General features: G+C 42.8%; 1 protein-coding gene across 1 annotated transcript in view; it reads right to left on the bottom strand.

Annotated features, from left to right (window-relative positions):
• Positions 1-14,042, bottom strand: part of TDRD3 (tudor domain containing 3) — a 208,888-nt gene extending 194,846 nt beyond the window's left edge. Inside the window, exon 1 of the mRNA XM_067563207.1 lies at positions 13,662-14,042. Within this exon, the coding sequence (XP_067419308.1) occupies positions 13,662-13,702 (41 nt within the window). The 5' untranslated portion in view covers positions 13,703-14,042. The remainder of the gene's footprint in view (positions 1-13,661) is intronic.
• Between the last annotated feature and the right edge of the window lie 5,523 nt (positions 14,043-19,565).

Raw genomic sequence — 19,565 nt, 5'->3', positions numbered from 1 at the left:
TCTCTCAGCTCCCCACACTGCCCCTCTTAGGTCAGTGGATGTGCTGCTGGTGAGAACACACTCCACCAGCCCAAGGAGGGTAGTGTGGACATCAGCCACCGCAGTAATTACTGTGGTGTCTGTAAATCAACCTATGTGTTAAGTCAACATATTTTTTTAGTGTAGACAAGGTCATAATATTTTCCAGTGTTTCGGTGGAAAGCCCAGCCTGCCCCTCTAAAGCCAAAGCAAGATAGAGGTTGCTCTTTTCTCTCAGCAGCCCAGGGACAGTAGGGAGGCTCAAAGTTGCCAGACAGCTGTTACAAAAGGAGAAATCCAAGGCTGGAAACAGTGTACAGCCAAAAGTTAGCACCTCACAAGTACCAAAGAGAGGTTAAAAACAGTCTTCTCATCCATTTGCTACCTGTAGACTCTCCCCAAGTTTTGGAATATGCCTCTGGTTAATCAACACAGACCTTTTGGTAATCTGTGCACAGCAAATGTTCCAAGTCATGTATGAAATAATTAAAGGCCTTTGCTATCATAGAAAAGTAGAGATTAGAGCACCTGGTATTATTTAATGTTTGTACAGTGCTTTGATAATATAAAGTGCAATATAAATGCTAAATAGTAGTAACCTCAAGTGATCATCTATTTAAATATTAACCAGGACCAAACCTGGTTAGCTATTGAATATCAGATGAAAATTAAGCATTTTCAGGTTGGGTGGTCATTCCATTTTACCTACTAGGACTTCTATAATTTGTTAATATCAGAATGGATTTGTAATATTGAGTTTGTAATGTTAGATTTAAAATATTATATACACCACTCTATAGATGAAAAGTTGAAGATAATGTTGCCAAGAACAAGTGTTGAGAAGTGTGCACCCTAGCAAGAATTCAAAAGTCTGCACGTTTCCCAATTTAATGAATGGTAATTAAATGTTCCTCATCCCAGTTATCAATTTTCTTGAAGCTATTAACATATATACACATAAACATAGATAGATTTGATGTGTGCCATATCTGAACTTAGAAAAATTCAGTAAGACATATCGAGCTGTGTTTCTCTGAAGACAGGGAAAGTAACACGTACTCAGAGCTCCCAACTTCCAGAACTTGTTTGAGGAAATTTCTCTCTCAAATGAGGCAAAGGCATTCTCATTCATGATGTTACAAAACATTGTTTGAGGCTCCTCTGAACATTCTCAAATTCACTCACCACTTCAGTCTCACAGTATTAGACTCGCTCAAAAACTGCTGCTGTGAATAAAGTCATAGGCAGATCCCTGAAAAGAATCCACTTTCTTTTCCCACTCCTTCCCTGGCTCCTAACTTTACTGAATAAAAATTCCTAGCATCTATATAGGGTTCTTTGACTGTAAAACTCCAAGTCTTTTAAAAATCTGACACGCATAATCAGATAAGAAAGAGGGTTTACATGACTTTCCTTCGGTCATACAGAAGGACACAGGAGAGCTGGGTGTAGACTCAAAGTTTAGAATGGCAGTGTGACTGGGAGCCTACTAAACAGTGCTTTCAAATTAAACATTTCAATATTAAATCTAAACCTCTTTCTATGCTGTGATACTGCAATTTAGCAAAGGGGTAGGAAAAAAGGCATAAAGAGCAAATTGGCTCCCAACTATCCTTTGCACCTCTAACCTTGTGCATTTATCCTTCCCCCTATAACCTTATGCATTGACCCTAACAGTAATAAAGTTAAGCGTTTATATGACAACCAGAGGGATCTTTTCCATGAGTTCTTACGTATAGCTGTATTTCAGACTACAGAACTGAAGCACCATTGATCATTTCTAATCTAAAAGTATCAGTGTGATATAACACAGTGGTTCTCAACCTTTTAGTACTAAGGACCCATTTGTAAATCTTGATGGCCTGTTACAAGCCAGTAAATAGCTTTAGTGCAAAAAAATATCACTTACTAAATATTTGTTACGTGCAACATACAAATTATCATAACAAGTACATCTTGCATACCATAGTGGCATTTCCTATCTTGCGGGGCTGGCTGGACTCGGCTCCCCACTCCAGACACTGTGATCTCGAAGTCACTCATTCAAATTTGGCCAGGCCATCTCCATCTCCCCCATCAGAACTCAGCCTAACCTGAGCAGCACTGCAATCTCATGCACGTAACAACGCCTGGAGTGGGGAACCAAGTCCAGCCAGTCCCACGGGTTCGGAGCTGCAGGAGACACCACTGTGTGCAGACTGTACAGTAACACATTCTGGTGACTCAATTTTGGGTCACGACCCACAGACTGACAAACCTTGCTATAACACAGAGACTTTAGGTACAATTTTATCAAGCAATTAGCATGTATAAACTAAAAATCTAACTGTTAAAATTAATATTTTCTCCACTCTTTTAAGGAACTAACTCTTAGAGATGTTTGTCCCACCACGGAGATAGCCTATGTAATAAAAGTTGAGCCAATACTACAAAAGTAAATCCTTTATTCAAATATTTGTAGAGAAAAGAAAAGCTTTCTATTCTTAATTATTAGTTTCAACCTTCTTACAATTTTATCTGCAAGCCACTTAGTTAAAAGGACTGAAAGGTTGTCTAGGTTTTCTGTAGTCTCTGTAGGTACTTGCATCCTTCACTGAAATTATATTTTGTAACATGTTACAGCACTATTTCAATGACTCAAGATACACCTTCCAATCATCATCTATGGACATTACTGATCAATAAAACTATTCATTTGTAGACATTTGCAGGATTGGGAGATACAAAAGAAATCATATCTGCAATAGAGAGTACTTTTCATACAAGTGACCTTCTTTAACAGTTTAACACAGACAAAATATTGTACACTGCCAGAAGTTGCTACACACACATGTAAGGCTATAGAAAAAATTGACACATTGGATTATTTGAGAAACAATATGGGAACATGTAATTATTCATGAAGTAGATTTTCCCATAACCTTAGCTACACATGTGAAGCACTTTGTAGCACTGTGTACTGCTCTGTGTATCCCAAGCCAAAAAGTCTACAAAGCACTTGTATGAAAATTACAGTTCTATTATAATATGTACACAAAGAAAAATATGTAAAAACCAAACTTAAGTCAGTGAAGATACTGAACCATTATGATAAATTAGTGTAAGTACAGCAAAATTAATGCAAGTATAAAAAATATACACATACTTATGATTGTAGAATCTTTTTTAAAGTTATATGAGAGATAGTATACATTCCTGTAAATATAGATTATAATGCATACAAATGGGCAGAATGAAGGTTGACCACGCAAGATTAATTTTGGAACTTCATTATTTTGAGTCACCTACTCATCAACTCCAACTTTCTATTAGGGTAGATTGGGGGGGGGGGGGGGGGGGGGGGGGGTTGTTTTTGTTTTGTTTTAATTGAAATAGCTATAATCCAGCATTATTATATGGAGTCGGGTCTAGCCAGGATGTGAGTGTAACTATCACTAAACATCAAAGCAGAGTTACAAAAGTGATTTTTAAGATAAATAGTACATGACCCCTTGATAGATTCTTCCATTATATAGTTTTAAAACTTTGTATTTTAGTGATATATCCTGAACAGCTATACTATAAAATTATATCAAAATTGGAACTTCAGTATTGAAAAAGTATTTCAGTTCTCATAAAAGTATTTTACTATAGTAGGCTATTTAGTACTACATCAGAAGAATATATCTTTAAGTATTATTTTAAGTAGGTATTTTAAGCGACTAAGTTTAATTAACATTTTAGGATTACATTTTTCAAGGATGGAATTTCACCACTGATTATGACAGGAGTCAAAGCTACAATTACTTTCGTGAGAAAAAAACACCAGAATTTGCCAACAGTTAACATACAGTGGTGTCTCATGTTCCCACAGTGTATCCCCATACTTACAAACAAAGAATCTTTGTATTAACTATTGGCAAACAATGGTTTCTATTATAGGAGATGCTCGTAGCAAGCCCTGTATTTACGTTGCCTAACACTTCATTATAAAAGATACTCGCAACTTTTTTTTTTCTTTGGGGGGGGGGAGGGGGGAGAGAGCAGAGCTAACACTTCCACTATCATAGAAAGCCACTGAATTTTGGCAGAGGGGAAGCCCTGGTGTTAGAGAGGTGCATTTTCTTTGTTCCATGAAATTCTGTTAATATTTTGCTGAGATACAACTGGTATAATATCCCTCTACTTACTTGCATTCCTCAGGAAAATTCTGGAAGTATGCCAAAACAAACTGAAAACAAACATTCTAAGGCTGGGCCCCCACAGAAGTACAGCAGCTGCTGCACTAGCCATCTTGAAGATGCCTAAACAACTGCAACAGACATCTGGGGCAGAGACCCAAGCCAGGCTCCCCTCAACAACTACCATCCATATTTAGCATATAAACTCAGACATCCACCCCCAACTCCAGGAACAAAAACCTCCCCCAGGAAAAGAGGGGAGGGGGAAAGAGAATGAGTCAAGCTGCACCAGCTAGTTCCCCTGGGCCAGGCACCTTCTGGACCCAGCTCCTCTCTTCAGTGGTCCATTCTCCACTCTAGGATAACAGACTTCTCCCAGTGCCAGCTAATGTAGTTAATCCTGTAGCTCATGTGGTGGGATTCTGTGCTGTAACACTAAAGAAACAAGGTTCAAACCCTGCTAGTAGAAGTATGATGGAGTTATCATGACTGCATATAATTAAATATTTTTACTCTCTCTCTTTAAAAAAATCCAACAAAATTACATAGGTTAAAAAAAAAAAAAGCAACAAAACAAGAAGATTTTAAAATAAAGTAGTTTAGGTTACAAATGATATAAAGGTATTTTGGACTGAAGTCCATAATGGAAAATATATCAGGTTTGATCCCAGCAATTAGAAAGCTACACCCTACAACAGAGCAAGGTGGTGGCGGATTTGTCAATAATCACTTGGAAGCAAGGCACATTAACACTTTATATGAAAAATTTAAACAGCACAAACCAAGGACATAACAGTGTTCATGGACAAGCTTGTGTCCCCCACTTGTAATTGTGTTTGCAGGTCTCCCATTAGTCTGACCTCAAAAATACATGTTCACCTATAACGTTTGCTCAATCTCAAACATTGACGTGAGACTTCATCACCACCATTTAGCTTACAAAGCCAAGCACTCAAAAGTTAGGAAATGTAGATTTAAAGTTGCCCATGCTACTTTATATCTGCTGCCTTGTGTGTATGCATTAGGATAGGAAAAAAATGTAGTGTAATTAAGGACTATCACATACACTTTTTCCACAAGACCCTTGCTTCATTCAGTGCACATGATGGATACACAAGGAGGCTGAATTAAGAATCAATGACACACCCTCTCCTCCATTTTTACCAAACCAGAAAACATAAAATGGGATACCATTGGAAGCAGAGAGAAAAGAAGAATGGTTTCGGGGCATATTAGATTCAGTTCATTTTTTGTGAACATTCTAGAATAAGTCAATCATAAAGAAGGTAAAATATTCCCAAATCCAATATTTGAAACGGCAAATTTTTGTTATATTAAATTTTAAAATTATTTTATATATAGAACACATGCACCTGTGCAGAAAGTTTAAAATATGCCATTTCTGCACGTACTAGTTATGACACAGCTCTATACAACCTGATGTTATACTGGACCCCCTAATGGAAAAAAAATCCAAACTGACCAAAGAAACATAACAAAATACAAACTATATTAACATCAATGGTTATAACAACAGAGCTGAATCTTAAATTTTCCAAAGAGGGCGGGAGAATGCACCTACTGTAATTAGTGATCACTGTTACCAAAGTTATACTTGATAACAAGTAAATATAACATTTAAAGAATTTTATAAAAGAGATTTTGTAATACCTAAACAAATATACAAGACAAACTTCTAACATTTCCAGTGGGATATAATCTAGATTTTTTTCTATCTTAAGTTTTACCGGAATCAGAAAATATTCCTGCAATATCCCTTTGTGCTTATAGAGATACTTAAGTTCTTGCATTAGGTGGTGTGTAAGGCAACGGTCAAGTGGAAACTCCAAACTAAATTCTTTAATGGACACATTTATACAGGAAAAAAAGGTTAAAATATCCCTACATTAAAAAAACATCAAGTACAGTTCTCCTCTACAATGTCACGACCAACCTTACTCAACAGATCAGCTCCATAAATGCATTTAGAGTTATATCTGCTTACTTCAGCATCAATAATTAGTTTTACTTCTCTGTAGGCTGGTTCACACTTACCGCCCCATTCGGTGGTAGTCAACGGGAGTTACGCAAACTACTCTGTGTAGTTTGCGTAACTGATGTCGACTACTCTGCTTCCCTTTGCACGCTGTTCACACTGCGCTGAGCTGACGGGAACAGCGCTACGCTACTTGAGGGGGTGGACTTACTCAGTCGACTTCCTGATCGACTGAGCAGGTCTCACTGACCGCTCAATCTAACAAGAAAAATTGATCTGGCGGCGGTGATTTTGCCACTATCAGTCTGAACATAGCCTCAATTCTTGTTGCTGCAGCAGAACCAATTTGGATTTGAGAAAGCATCTGGAACACATGGTGCATCACAAATAAACAGATATGTTAATTAAAATGCAATTGGAAAAGACAATGGTGTTTCACACATGTAAAGAAGAGCAGAACTGGGTTTGCACAGTTGTAAATGGGGACAGAATTTAGCCTGGTCTACACTAGAGAGTTTATCGACAAAAGTCACCTTTTGTCAACAAAACAATCCTGGTGTACACACTACAATGACCGTTTTGTCAACAAAATAAAACCACCTCAACAACAGGCGTATAGCTTTTTGCGACAATGTTTTAGTGACAAAGCGGCAGTATAGACACTGCTGTATGTTTTTGTTGCAGTAACTGGTCTCCAGAAATGTCCCACAATGCCAATCCTGGCCACTCTGGACATCCGTTTGCATGCCACTGCTCTGAAGCCACCCGCCCCTCCCCCGAGAAAGTCGCAGGAAATTTTGAAATTTCTATCCCACTTCCTGCTTGGTCAGCATGGAGAGCTTGCATCTCATCTTCCCAGCTGACCATGGCAGCTCCATGCAGCAAACGCTCTCCCACTTGGAGCACACCAGAATTGCTGGACCTAATCAGCATTTGGGGGGAGTCTGCTGCTCTAGCTGAAGGAACTCTGATACCTATGGCCAGATTTCTCACGCGGAAAAATGGCGGAGAAGGGCTATGAGCGGGACATGTTGAAGTGGCAAGCGAAAATCAAGGAGCTGCAGCAGCGCTACCACAAGGCCAGGGAGGCAAACCATCATTCTGGTGCAGAGCCAATGAACTGCCGCTTCTACAAAGAGCTGGAATCCATCCTCAGCAGCAACCTCTATATCCACCCCGAAGACAACCATAGACATCTCTGCAGCCCCAGAGACACCAAATACTGGACTGAACCCCGACGAAGAGGTCATTGACAAGAAAGTGAAGCTGGAGGATGACCCGGAGCCAGGGAACAGTTCAGTTGCTGAGGTTGGGAGTCAGGAGCTGTTCTTGACCCCAGAAGGCTACAGCCAGCCCCAGTTCTTCAGCTCAGGATGCAGGAGAGGGGAGCGCTGTAAGTGTTTGGAAGCTGATGCTGCTTATGTATTTTAGGCATGGGGGTCATTAGCTTGGCTAAAACATACAAGTAATTGAAGGGATAGAAATGCACAGAAGTAACTGTGTTTGCATGTACTTTCCCATTCCCTTGCACATCTAGGCAGTACGGCTGAGAAGCACATTAACGCATGCTGAGATTTCGCAGGTAACCGCCGGTGTGACCTCTAGGAAACTTTCTTGGAGGTAACTCCCCGATTCTCTGCCTCAGATTCCTGGGTACAGCAGCTGTGTTTCTGCCCCCATTGTAGCTCACTTTCAATCTTGGCAATCACTTGTGCGGGGACCAAAGCAGCACACAGTCATGCAGCGTAAGGACCTGGTTCGAAGTTGCTTGCGTGGAGGAGATGCATCCTAGCACCCTTGTTGACTCTAAGGAACGAAATATCTGCTTCTATGGCCTCTGCCTGTGGAAAATGGTGGCACAATTTGAAATTTGTTTTCCCTACGTACCTGCATTTATGCCCCAAGCGAGCACCCAACCAGAACCCAGAACCTAGACCTACTTGCATCATGTCCCCCGCCCCCCCCCAACTCACTATTCTCAGGCTCATCAAGGAGCTGTACTCTGCACATGGTGACAGTGAGAATGAGGTGTGTTTCACAGTGATTCATGTGTACTGTTAGTGCACTCACAATAATAGTTTTGATCATTACTTCCTGTTCTTACGCAGATGTGACCTTCGCAGCCAAGCCCCTATGCCGGCAGACTGCCTATGACAGATAAGGAAGTGACCCAGGAGAAGCAAGGAGGAGATGTTCCAGGAACTCCTCCTGTCCTCTGTGGCGTCCAAAAGAGAAAAAAGGGCATGGAGACAATCGATGTCAGAATCTCAGAAGATGGACAGACAGGAATGGAAGGAAAACCAGGAGAGAATTTTCGCTGGCCATGAGCAAATGATCAAGGCCCTGGAGGATCAGACAGAGCTTCTAAAGACAATAGTGTCATTGCAGACACAGTTTATGCAAGCTCGCTCCCCCCTTCAGCCACAATAGAACTTATTCCCCTGCACTCCATCAACTCCCCCTACACATTCCTACCAAAGTCATGGACCATCTTGCTACCCCCTTCATTCCACCCCCTCAGACAGCTATGAGAACAACAGCTGGACCTACATGCAGCTGTCATAGCTGGTACTGCACCCCCACACTCCTTTACCCCTCCAGGATTTGTTTGTGTTGTGTGCTGTTTTGTGTTTAATAATAAAAGTAAGCTCTCAAAACAAGAAGCACTCTTTATTTATGTGTTTAACATGATATGTGCACCCACCAGCGACATACATATGCAGCTGTATAGCAGTCATAGAATGTCACAGCGCAGTTTCAAAAAACACCTTATGGGTTCTCATTGTCAAAATGGGCCCTCAATGCCTCCCTTATGTGTTTGGCCCCATTGTGCCCCTCTAATTCCCCTGGCATCTGGCTGCTCATATTCAGATGCAAGGCGATCCGCCTCTGCGGTCCACCCAGGGGCAAATTTCTCGCTCTTAGCTTCACATAAATTATGGCGCACACAGCAGGCAGCTATAACCAAAGGAATATTGTCCTCATTTAAGTTCAGCCTGCCATTAAGGCATCTCTTAACCTGCCAAAGGCACATTCAACAGTCATTCGGCACCTGCTCAGCCTGTTATTGAAGCATTCCTTGCTACTCTCCAGGTTACCTGTGTAAGGCTTCCTGAACCATGGCATTAATGGGTAGGCTGGTCTCCCAGGATCACAAATTGGAATCTTTTCATCTGGGAAAAAAGTCCCTGCTTGTAGCTTCTGGTACAGGCCAGTGATCCTGAAGATACGAGCATCATGCACCTTTCCTGACCAACCCACACTAATGTCAGTGAAATGCCATGGTGATCCACAAGCACCTGCAGTACCACAGAGAAGTACTGTTTTCTATTGATGTACTCCGTCTCAAGATGGTCTGGTGCCAAAATTGGGATATGCGTGTCATCTAATGCCCTGCCACAGTTAGGGAATCCCATTGTTGCGAATCCATCCACTATTTCACGCACATTGCCCAGAATCACAGTCCTTTGCAGCAGAATGCAATTAACGGCCCTGCACACTTGCAATAACACAGCTCTAACAGTGGACTTGCAGACGCCAAACTGATTAGCGACTGACCTGTAGCAGTCTGAAGTAGCCAGCTTCCACACAGCAATTGCCACACGCTTCTCCACCGAGAGGGCAGCTCTCATTCTGGTGTCCTCACACCACAGGGCAGAGGCCAGCTCCACAAAGAGTTCCATGAAGTTGGCTTTGAACATTCGAAAGTTCTGTAGCCACTGATAGTCAATCCCACCAGTTAGTGCTTGTCTCACATGCCCAGAAGCAGCAGTTCACCATGTGCAGATGCTTCGTGAATGACAACAGTAATGTCACTCAGCAGATCTGGCTCCTCGGATTCCTGTTCTGATTCGGAGCTCACGATGTACTGCGCGACCAGCCGCAATGTGTTCAGACACTGAAAGCAATCGTGGAGAGTAGCATGGGATCCATCATTTCAGACGGAAATGGCGGGCGCACAGTAAACGGCATGCAGTTTTTGAAAAACTGGCACGAGTCACTGCCAGCAACACAATGAATGATGGCATGGAAACGCAATGCACCTTGGGACTTTGAGTCAGCACCCATGCTGCTCCGCACTCCTCTCCCCCATCCCAGAATTCCTAGAGGCAGAAGCTGCCACGTTGCATGGTGGGATAGCTGCCCATGATGCCCTGCTCTCACATCAAAGTATGGATGCATTTTTGTGACAAAATGAGTGCTGTGTGGACGGGCATGAGCACTGTAATTATAGCACTTTTTTAATCACTGAAAAACCTACCGTCGACAAAACTTTCTAGGGTAGACAAGGTCTTAGGCTTATAAATGCTTTTAACCTTGTCTCTACGGTAGAAAAGCTACCCACTTCTGACAAGAACTGACAGTAACACTTGCAACTTAACTGATGTTGAACATGTTTTAAATTACAAATGTAGACCAGACACACACCAAGTACCAGTTCTAAAGACTCATTTAAAATCTGCTTGAAGAGTGCTCTTATCAGAGGATGCAGGAGTAAAGGAAAATAACACCACACCCCACAGAGAAACAACAATAGGCATCTTGAGTACAGATCCCAAGCATTTTGTTTTAAGTGGTTGGGTGTTTACCTTTTGATGTCCATTCTCTCCTTTCCAATCCTTCTCCCATTCCTCCTCCTCCCCACATGTACATTCACTTCTTTCCTGTATGCTGTCCCCCTCCATAAGACTAGGTCACAACACGCTACTAATGACTGGTAAATGCCTGACATATAGCCCACTTCTTGCCTGCAAATCATGAGGGGACAAATCAAGTGTTTAAGCATATTAGCCACTCTACAAAGCTGACTGTGGCTTGCCAGGTTCCAGAGCGCACACTGCAGAAACTCTGTGGGCCATTTCCAAAGTCTTTGGAAAAAAATGTTATGGGTGTTGCAAATACCACAAGCCAGCTTCTTAGTAGTATGTTCATTTGACTGACAAAAAAGAAAAGTGGCAGGAGCTTAAAAATTGCAGATTCCAAGCCCAGAAGGAACCACTGTATTCATCTAGTCTGACCTCTATGTAATACAGGCTACAGAACTCCCCCAAAATAATTCCTAGAGCATATTTTTTTTAGAAAACATCCAATTTTTATTTAAAAAATGTCCCATGATAGAGAATCCACCACAACCCATGGTAAATTATTCCAACAGTTAATTCCTCTCACTGTTAAAAGTTTACACCCTATTTCTAGTCTGAATTTGTCTAATTTCAACTGTCAGCCATTGGATCGTGTTACCTTTCTCTGCTTGACTGAAGAGCCCATCATTAAATATTTGTTCCGCATGTAGATCCTTGCAGACTGTAATCAAGTCACCCCTTAACCTTCTCTTTGTTAAGCTAATAGACTGAATTCAACTCTATCACTATAAGGCATGTTTTCTAATCCTCTAGTCATTCTCAACATTCTTCTCTGAACCCTCTTCTATTTTTCTATATCCTTCTTGAATTATGGACCCCAGAACTGGCCATTCCTGTATTCCACCAGCAGTTGCACCAATGTCAAATACAAAGGTAAAATAACCTCTCTACTCCTATATAACTATATCTATATACCACATAATAAGAAACAAAAAAACCCAAAACCCTAAGGTATAAAAGTATAAACTACTTGTCGGAAAATTTGTCAATTTCAACCTATAGTTGCTGATCTCCTTCAACATGTTTTTTATTAAAATTAAGTTACTTTTAATGGCCAAGAATCATGACCCTGTGTATTTAAGTCTGCACATTAGAATAGCATCAAAAGAATACAATTTCTGAAATTAGCACCTTTACTCCTCAGCCAAGCTTCTGCAGAGAAGCAGACCTAGCAAGACACCTCAGCTCCTCAGTCTGATCAATGATTCCATAAAAGAACACCACATTATTCCCAAGGCAATCCAAGTTTGTAGTAGCAGAAATTTCACAGATCAGCAGATTTAGTCTTCCTGTAGATTATTTTCTCCAGAAACTGAACTTCGAATTAAAATTTCAAGAAAAAAAATTAATATAGATGTAACAGTATATAAGCACCAGCAATTAAAACGTGACCTTTGTTGACCCTTTTATAAATAAATTTAGGCACTGTATGGCCCCAATCCAAACAAAACACAGGAAGCAGGTAGGTACATGTTAATTTTTAAGCATGTGAATAGACTCACTGACTTTAAGCACGAAAGCAGTCCCACCAAAGTCAAAGAGCCTACTCACATGCTTAAAGTTTAAGCAGTACTTCAGTATTTTTCCAGATTAGGGCCTAAGTGATTGATTTTTACGATTAGCAAAAAATGCAAGAGGTGCTCATTGTTACAAAAATGTAAAACAGCTGAGGGGAAAAAAGTCTAAACTAGTAAATAAATAGTACTAACCAAACCCTGGTGAGTACGTGTGTTCTTTGTACTGGAAAAAGTGGTAAGCCTGGTACGTGTTGCTTTTGAGTGAGATAATATATCTAATGGTTAACACAAATTGGAGAGAGTCAGGATTCATGGGTTCTAATCCTAACTCTGCCCCGCCCCTCACTATAGCTTTGTTTACACTAGATCCCTTTTTTAAATAAAGAGTTTCCCACCTATGCAGCACAACCAGTGGTAGCATTACTGGTCCAGAAAGGTTCTAGGCCCTACTATGTTTTAACTACATCTCAGCTAAACATACTTGCAGCACGACCATATGAAATGGCAGTAAAAACCACCAGTGACTGCTCAGAACCTTGTCTACATCAGCATTCCCACGGTTGCTACCATTAGTGGAGCTGCACCCAAATGTCAGCCATGGTGTGTCAGCAATGATGGGAAAGGAAACTGAAGTAGAATACACAAGGCCAATGAATTTAGACAAGACAACTTCTTGGTGCTTTAATCCTTACCTTTTGATAATTTCTGTAACATTAAGTCAATAATACCAACTCTAACCAGTGCTGGGAACTTACTTCATTAACTGTTTACAAGACACTTCATGATGCTTGTTTTTTGTTTCATTGACAGGAGGATGAAAGGAACCCTGGTGCATAAAACAACCAGGAAAGCCAGAGCATGCCTCTGCAAGTACAAGCAACTACAGTACACCTGCCCTTGTAACAAGCGGGAAACATGCGAGACACGATCAACCCTCCACAGTATAAACGGGGAAAACTGAGAAAAAAAGAATATCAGGTCCGGTCCGGTCCCCGGGTCAGGGACTGTGCCTAACACACATCCCCTCGCCCTGAGTGACCCAGAAAGGTCAAGGCAATAGCTACCATTCGGATGTGAAAGCTACCTACCACCTTCCCCCCTAGCCCACACCAAGCACTTCCTGCTCCGAGGCCCTTCTCACGGGGACGGGGGGAGTCGCACACGCTCAGGGCGGACGAGAAAGGGGCAGGACCAGAGAGGCCTAGAGGAGCAGCAGCCGTTTCCCAGCTCAATCCCGACCCTCCAGGCAGGCCCCGAGCCCTGCCACCGGCCCCAAGGAGCCGCCCCGCGGGCAAGGCGATGAAAGGGCCGGGGAGGCCCCACTTACCAGCCTGACTCCGAGAGCGCGGAGCTCGTCCCGCCAGCCATAGTGGCTCCAGCCGCCTCTGGGCCCCCCCTCGGCTGCTGCTTCCCCCCACACACTGGACGGGGCGGCCGGCTGGGCCGGCACCTGGGGGAGGCGCCGCGTGGCCTGGCCCGGCTGGCCGGGCAGAGGCGGCAGCCCCGCGGCCCGCTCGCAGGCGAACAAAGCCGCCGCTGGTGAGGCTTCGGCCCCGCTCCACCCCCGCCGCTACTGAGAAGAGGCGCGGCCGGGCCCAGCGCCCCCTGCCAGCACCTGCGAGGCCGGCGCCGCCATCACGGAGACGGGCAGAGGAGGCGGCGCTAGCGCCGCGGCCTCCGGCCCCAGGGGATTGGACGGCCGGCGCGGGCTGGGTTCCCCAGGCCAGGTCCGCTGAGGAGGTCCGGGGATGGCGGCCCGCTGTTTGCGACCGTTGGTAAGGCCCCGGGAGCCCATGGACGGCGGGGCTCGGTCCCCCTGGGCATAGGAAGGCGGGGAGGGTGCTGCATGGCCGGCCCCACCCCGGGGAGAAGACAAGACAAGACAGTGTGTGTGAGAGCCCCACGCTGCCCGGCCTGCAGAGGTCTGAGCTCTTGCATCCGTATCAGGGCACGGGGCGTCCGGGGAGAGAGAATTGCATCGGAGCCAAGAACACATGGAGGGGGGGAGCCCAAACCCCTGAGTAAATAGAGTAAAGGGGTGGGGACCCCACAGGACATACAGCCCTGGGCAGGACCCAGCTCTGTAACGCCAGCCGCAGTGCAGGCTATGCCAGCACTTAGATACTGTGCAAACTGCTATCTGTGGGGCCCTGGCCCTGCCTAGAGAGTAAGACCATACATAAGAATGGCCATACTAGGTCAGACCCGTGGCCCCTCCAGCTCAGTATCCTGTCCTCCAACAGTGACCACTGCCAGGTGTTTCAAAGGGAATGAACAGAACAGGTAACCATCACGTGATCCATCCTCTGTCACCCACTCCCAGCTTCTGGCAGGCAGAGGCTAGGAACACTTTTCAGAGCATGGTTTTGCATCCCTGCCCAGCCTGGCTAATAGCCAACCTCTTCTCCATCTAGTTCTTTTTTGAACCCATAAGGCCTTTCAGCAGTGTATGGCATATCCCACCCACCAATTGAACCTAAAGCCCTGATCCTGGGCAGCAAATGGGGCCTCTGCAGTGGTACTCTACCCGGAGCTAAGGTTCTGTCCCTGTGGCTCACTTTGTAAGCTGGCGGTCTAAATTCATTTCCCTCCACCAGGATTGACTTTGTTAAGGTCTGTGATATCGCAGTCCTGTTAGTTTCCTGCATAGGCATACCATCATATGGAGGAAAAATGAGATAGTCAAGGCCTGATAATTCCCATTAATGGGAGGGATATTTTGTATTTTTAAACATACAGTTCAGGCTTGCTTTATATATTGTTTCAAGCAAAGGGGAAGAGGGGGACCAAACATTTTCTTTCCTTTCCAGATCACCTTTCAGAGTGAAGGTCAAGCACTTGAGCCTCATTGATAACAAGTGGGTTTTTTTAGTCACCAATTTTTGAGTTTTTTTTCTGATATTTACAAGTTTTAAGACAAACAGAATGCATTGTTACAGTAATGAAACTATTGTTACAATGAAAACTATAACAGTATATAAAACTTTGCAGCACACTGAAAATTTACTTTTTACTGTTGCCATTACACACTACAAGTTTCTAATCATTGCAACACAATGTAATCCCATATTAAATTGTTCACTTTTTTCCTTTGCCCAGTGTAGCATGGAGCTGCTCTGAAATATGTCACAAACATCATACCGTCTTTTTTTTAAAAAAAAAAAAACGAGCTATCAAATCTTTACTAATCTGAAGTTGAGCGGAAAGAAAAAGTTATTGTTTATATAATGATTAGATAGCAGGATTTTCAAGAGTACCTAGGAGCACACAGCCCATTGAAAGGCAAGAGGGTGAGTTTCTGAATTTTAGGTGCTTTTGAAAATCCCATTTTATACTCTAGCTAGAAATGAATGTTTAACTATATATTCTGAACTGTCTTATACTGGGAATTGCAAATGGTTTAATAAGTTAAATGAAAGTTTGAGTTGCTTGATTGTAGCATTTGTAAGTTCCTTTCCAGGGTATCTAGCAAAAATGAGTTCATGACTCAGATTTTTGTTTGTTTGTTTAAGGAATAGGGTGAGTGAGAAAAAAAAATCCAATAGGGTAATGTGGATATACAGCAAGGAAGTGGGGGTGCTTACTTTTCAACCCTCCAAAAATCGGGGGAATTTTCAAACCTGAGGGTGAGCAGTGTATAAAAGAATGGCCCCGTATCCTGTCTTTCAAGAATGGCCAATGCCGGGTGCTTCTGAGAGAATGAAAGAACAGGCAATCATCAAGTGATCTATTCCCTGTACTCCACTCCCAGCTTCCGGCAATCAGAGGCTAGGGACATCCAGAGCATGAGGTTGCATTCCTGACCATCTTGGCTAATAGCCTTTGATTGACCTATCCTCCAACAATGTGTCTAATTCTTTTTTGAACTCTGTTACAGTTTCGGCTTTCACAACATCCCCTGGCAATGAGTTCCACAGGTTGACTGTACTTTGTGTGAAGTAGTACTTCCTTTTGTTTGTTTTAAACCTGCTGTATATTAATTTCATCAGGTGACTGCTGGTTCCTGTGTTATGCAAAGGGGGTAAATAACACTTCTTTATTCACTTTCTCCACGTGAGTCACGATTTTATAGACCTCTATCATAGCACCTCTTAGTCATCTCTCTTCCAAACTGAAAAATCATGGTCTTTTTAATTTCTCCTCATACGGAAGCTGTTCCATACTTTTATCATTTTCGTTGCCCTTCTCTGTACCAGTTCCAATTCTAGTTTTTTGAGATGGCGTGACCAGAACTGCATGCAGTAATCAAGGTGTGGGTGTACCATGGATTTATATAGTGTAAAAGTTCTGAAAATGCAGCCTCTATTTTAGGTGTCCATATGGATATTCTGTAGGTAAGATGCTCAGCCCCCAAGAGTTTCATCCCCAAGAACTAAAAAGGAAGCTAGGCAGCCTCTATATCACTTCTGTGCAATCCCATCTTGTCTTTCTGACATCTCATGGATGTCCTGTTGGCATCTTAAATTCAACATGGCCAAAACCTAACTTTTGACCATTTATACACACATGCCTGAAAACCTCTTCTCACCAATTTCTCAGTCACTAGGAATAAAACTGCCTCTCAACCCTTGACTAGTGTAACCTACTCCTCATTGGTCTTGGTGCTGGACAAAGCCTCCTGAAGTCAATTGAGAACAATGCTACTGAGATCATCTTTCTGGTTTGTCTTGTCACTCATATAACCAATTTCTTTGCATCCCTTCACCAGCTTCCCTCCTTCCACTGTATCTCACACACTAGTGCTTCAGGGCCTATCACCATTTAATCCCTCTTTGTCAATCAGATCTACCAGATTACCAAACTATTCACCCCTGCCTTTGTTCTACCAATGAAAGCAGCCCCAAACACCTCCTTCTTTTTCAAGCACCTCCATACTTTACTTACTTCCATACAGCCCACACCCTCATGACTACAAGCCTCCACATGAGGATCTCTGACTTCTGCTTTTCTGACCACCTCAGTTCAATTTCTTGCCTCATCTTATTTGTCTGTTTTGTCATCCGATTGCATCTTGTTTGTCAAATACATTAGGAGCTTTCTGAAGTAGGGACTGTCTTTGTTACACGTCTGTACACTGCCCAGCAAAATGAAGATCCTTGAGTTTCCTAGGCACTAGTGTTATACAAATAATTAAACAACAAGTAATATGTAACCACTGAACAACAAGAAGAACTCGCACATAACAAGGAAGTTATGCCATTAATGCTCTGGTATATCTGAGCCATTCCTCACATTGCTCATACTTTCTCAGACTAGCTTCAGGAGAAATGTTGCAGAAAAGAATTGTGAATTGGTCATGGGACATGGAGGAGGAGACGGGGCAGATATTCTCTATTAATTGGACAGGTACTGAAGCCATTCTCCTCTTGTTGCAAGTACATGAAGAATAGCCATCAGTACCACCTACCAAGAACTGTAGGTGTCCTTGATGGTTACCCATTAGAAAACTGCTCTACAACACATGCACTGAGTCACCAGCCAACTTTGTGCACAAGTTGTTTACAAGGTTTGTGCCAGCCCATATCCTGGCGGACTTTAAGCAAAGTGTGAGTTTAATCGGTGCTAGAGGCAAGGAGAGTTTTATCTAATGCACAGAGATATGCTAACCATAAGGCTACACCCAAAAATTCTTACATTAGTATTGAGGTATGGCCTAAAATCTCAGAGATAAACTTTCTGAGAAATTAAACAAGTTGCTCTGTGAATTCCTTCATTCAAGCAGTGTTACACATCCATGCATAACAGCAGCTGGCAGGCAGGGCCGCATTTAAGAGCAGGCGATTGCCTGGGGTGTCAGGCTTAGGGGGCGCCGGGCTCAGGGTGCTGTTTTTGTTGTTAGCGACAAAAGGGAAAACAGAATGTTTTACAGATCCTTACATGCAAATTTATCATCTTATATGACAGGGATAAACCATGTATGCAAATTGTGCATGAAAGTCATAAAATGGGCTACAAATGCAGTAAAAAATAAGGTATTCAAAACATTAACAAGTGGAGGGGGCACTGAAGATGCTCCTCGCCTAGCAGTGCCATTTGGTCCAGGACTGGCCCTACTGGCATGCATCTGTGCCACAGATGTGGAACTATAGTGCTAATGCATTCTTACGATTTACTCAGAGGGTGTGGTAGAGTCAACTAAATAAACAGAGAGTTGTAATAATAGTAGTAAAACCGGTTTTCATTTAGAAACTTATCTGAGTGCATATTAGATGTCAAGAAGGGATGTAAACACAGTGATCACGGATACTGTACAAAGGCTGGGAAAAAAGTGTGCCTACATAACTAAGGGTTTGTCTACACTTACCTCAGAGATTCAGCGACAGTCGACCGGAGTCACGCAAACTACGCAAAAACTTGCATAACTCCTATCGACTTCTGAGCTTCTTTTCTGCGCGCCGTTCCCATCGACGCAGTGCTATGCCACTTGAGAAGGTGGTCTTAATACGTCGATTTCTGGATCGACTGAGCGGATCTTCACTGACCGCTCAGTCGATCCAGAGAAGTCAATCTGATGGTGGCGAATTTGCCACCGTCAGTGAAGACATAGCCTAATTGGTGAGAGAAGGGGAGTTACTATGGAGAAAAAGGGCTCTCTCATTGGTTACATAAAATCAGCTAACATGGAGAGCCTGTCACTGTGGGAATTACTGACTTCTATAAACTCATCAAAACATATCTTCAGTTACATTAAAGCATGGAGGCTCAGGTTCACCTTTAAATCTGCCCATAAATTGCCTTGTAATTACACCGATATACTGCACTAGCATCTACTTTCCACCACAACAAGCCATTGCCCAGCACAATTACAGAAAATATAATAACTGACATAGTGCTTCCTGTTGGGCTGTACAGATGTGCTCTGACAACTGATTAGATGATAGCTGAGATGCATCTATCCCTCAGTGGACATCTAAGTCCCCATTAATGCATAATATCTTTCATTAACAGAGTAACACAAGTCAGCTCTTTCTAGAGTGTCTACAGCTGAGCCACATCGTCAGGTAAATAATTATCTCTACTAATGCTTGACCATACAGGTCAGAGAGGGCCTGATCAGAAAGTAGGTCCTTGCAATGATATGGAATTTTCAAATATCCATTTGCAAATATCCTTCAAGAGCAGCCCTGCATGGATACACTTCCAATAGCCTCATTTGTATATGTAAATTATCACTACTGGAGTAAATATGCATGCTCAAAGATTCTGGACAAGAAATTAAGATTCTCAGTGG

Source organism: Emydura macquarii, unplaced genomic scaffold, assembly GCF_026122565.2.
Source record: "Emydura macquarii macquarii isolate MOO-44397 ecotype Brisbane River unplaced genomic scaffold, CSIRO-AGI_Emac_v2 contig_2473, whole genome shotgun sequence".
In the NCBI taxonomy this organism is placed as follows: Eukaryota; Metazoa; Chordata; order Testudines; family Chelidae; genus Emydura; species Emydura macquarii.
Note: the sequence above shows the minus strand (reverse complement) of the source record. Positions and strands in the feature narration are given on the sequence as shown.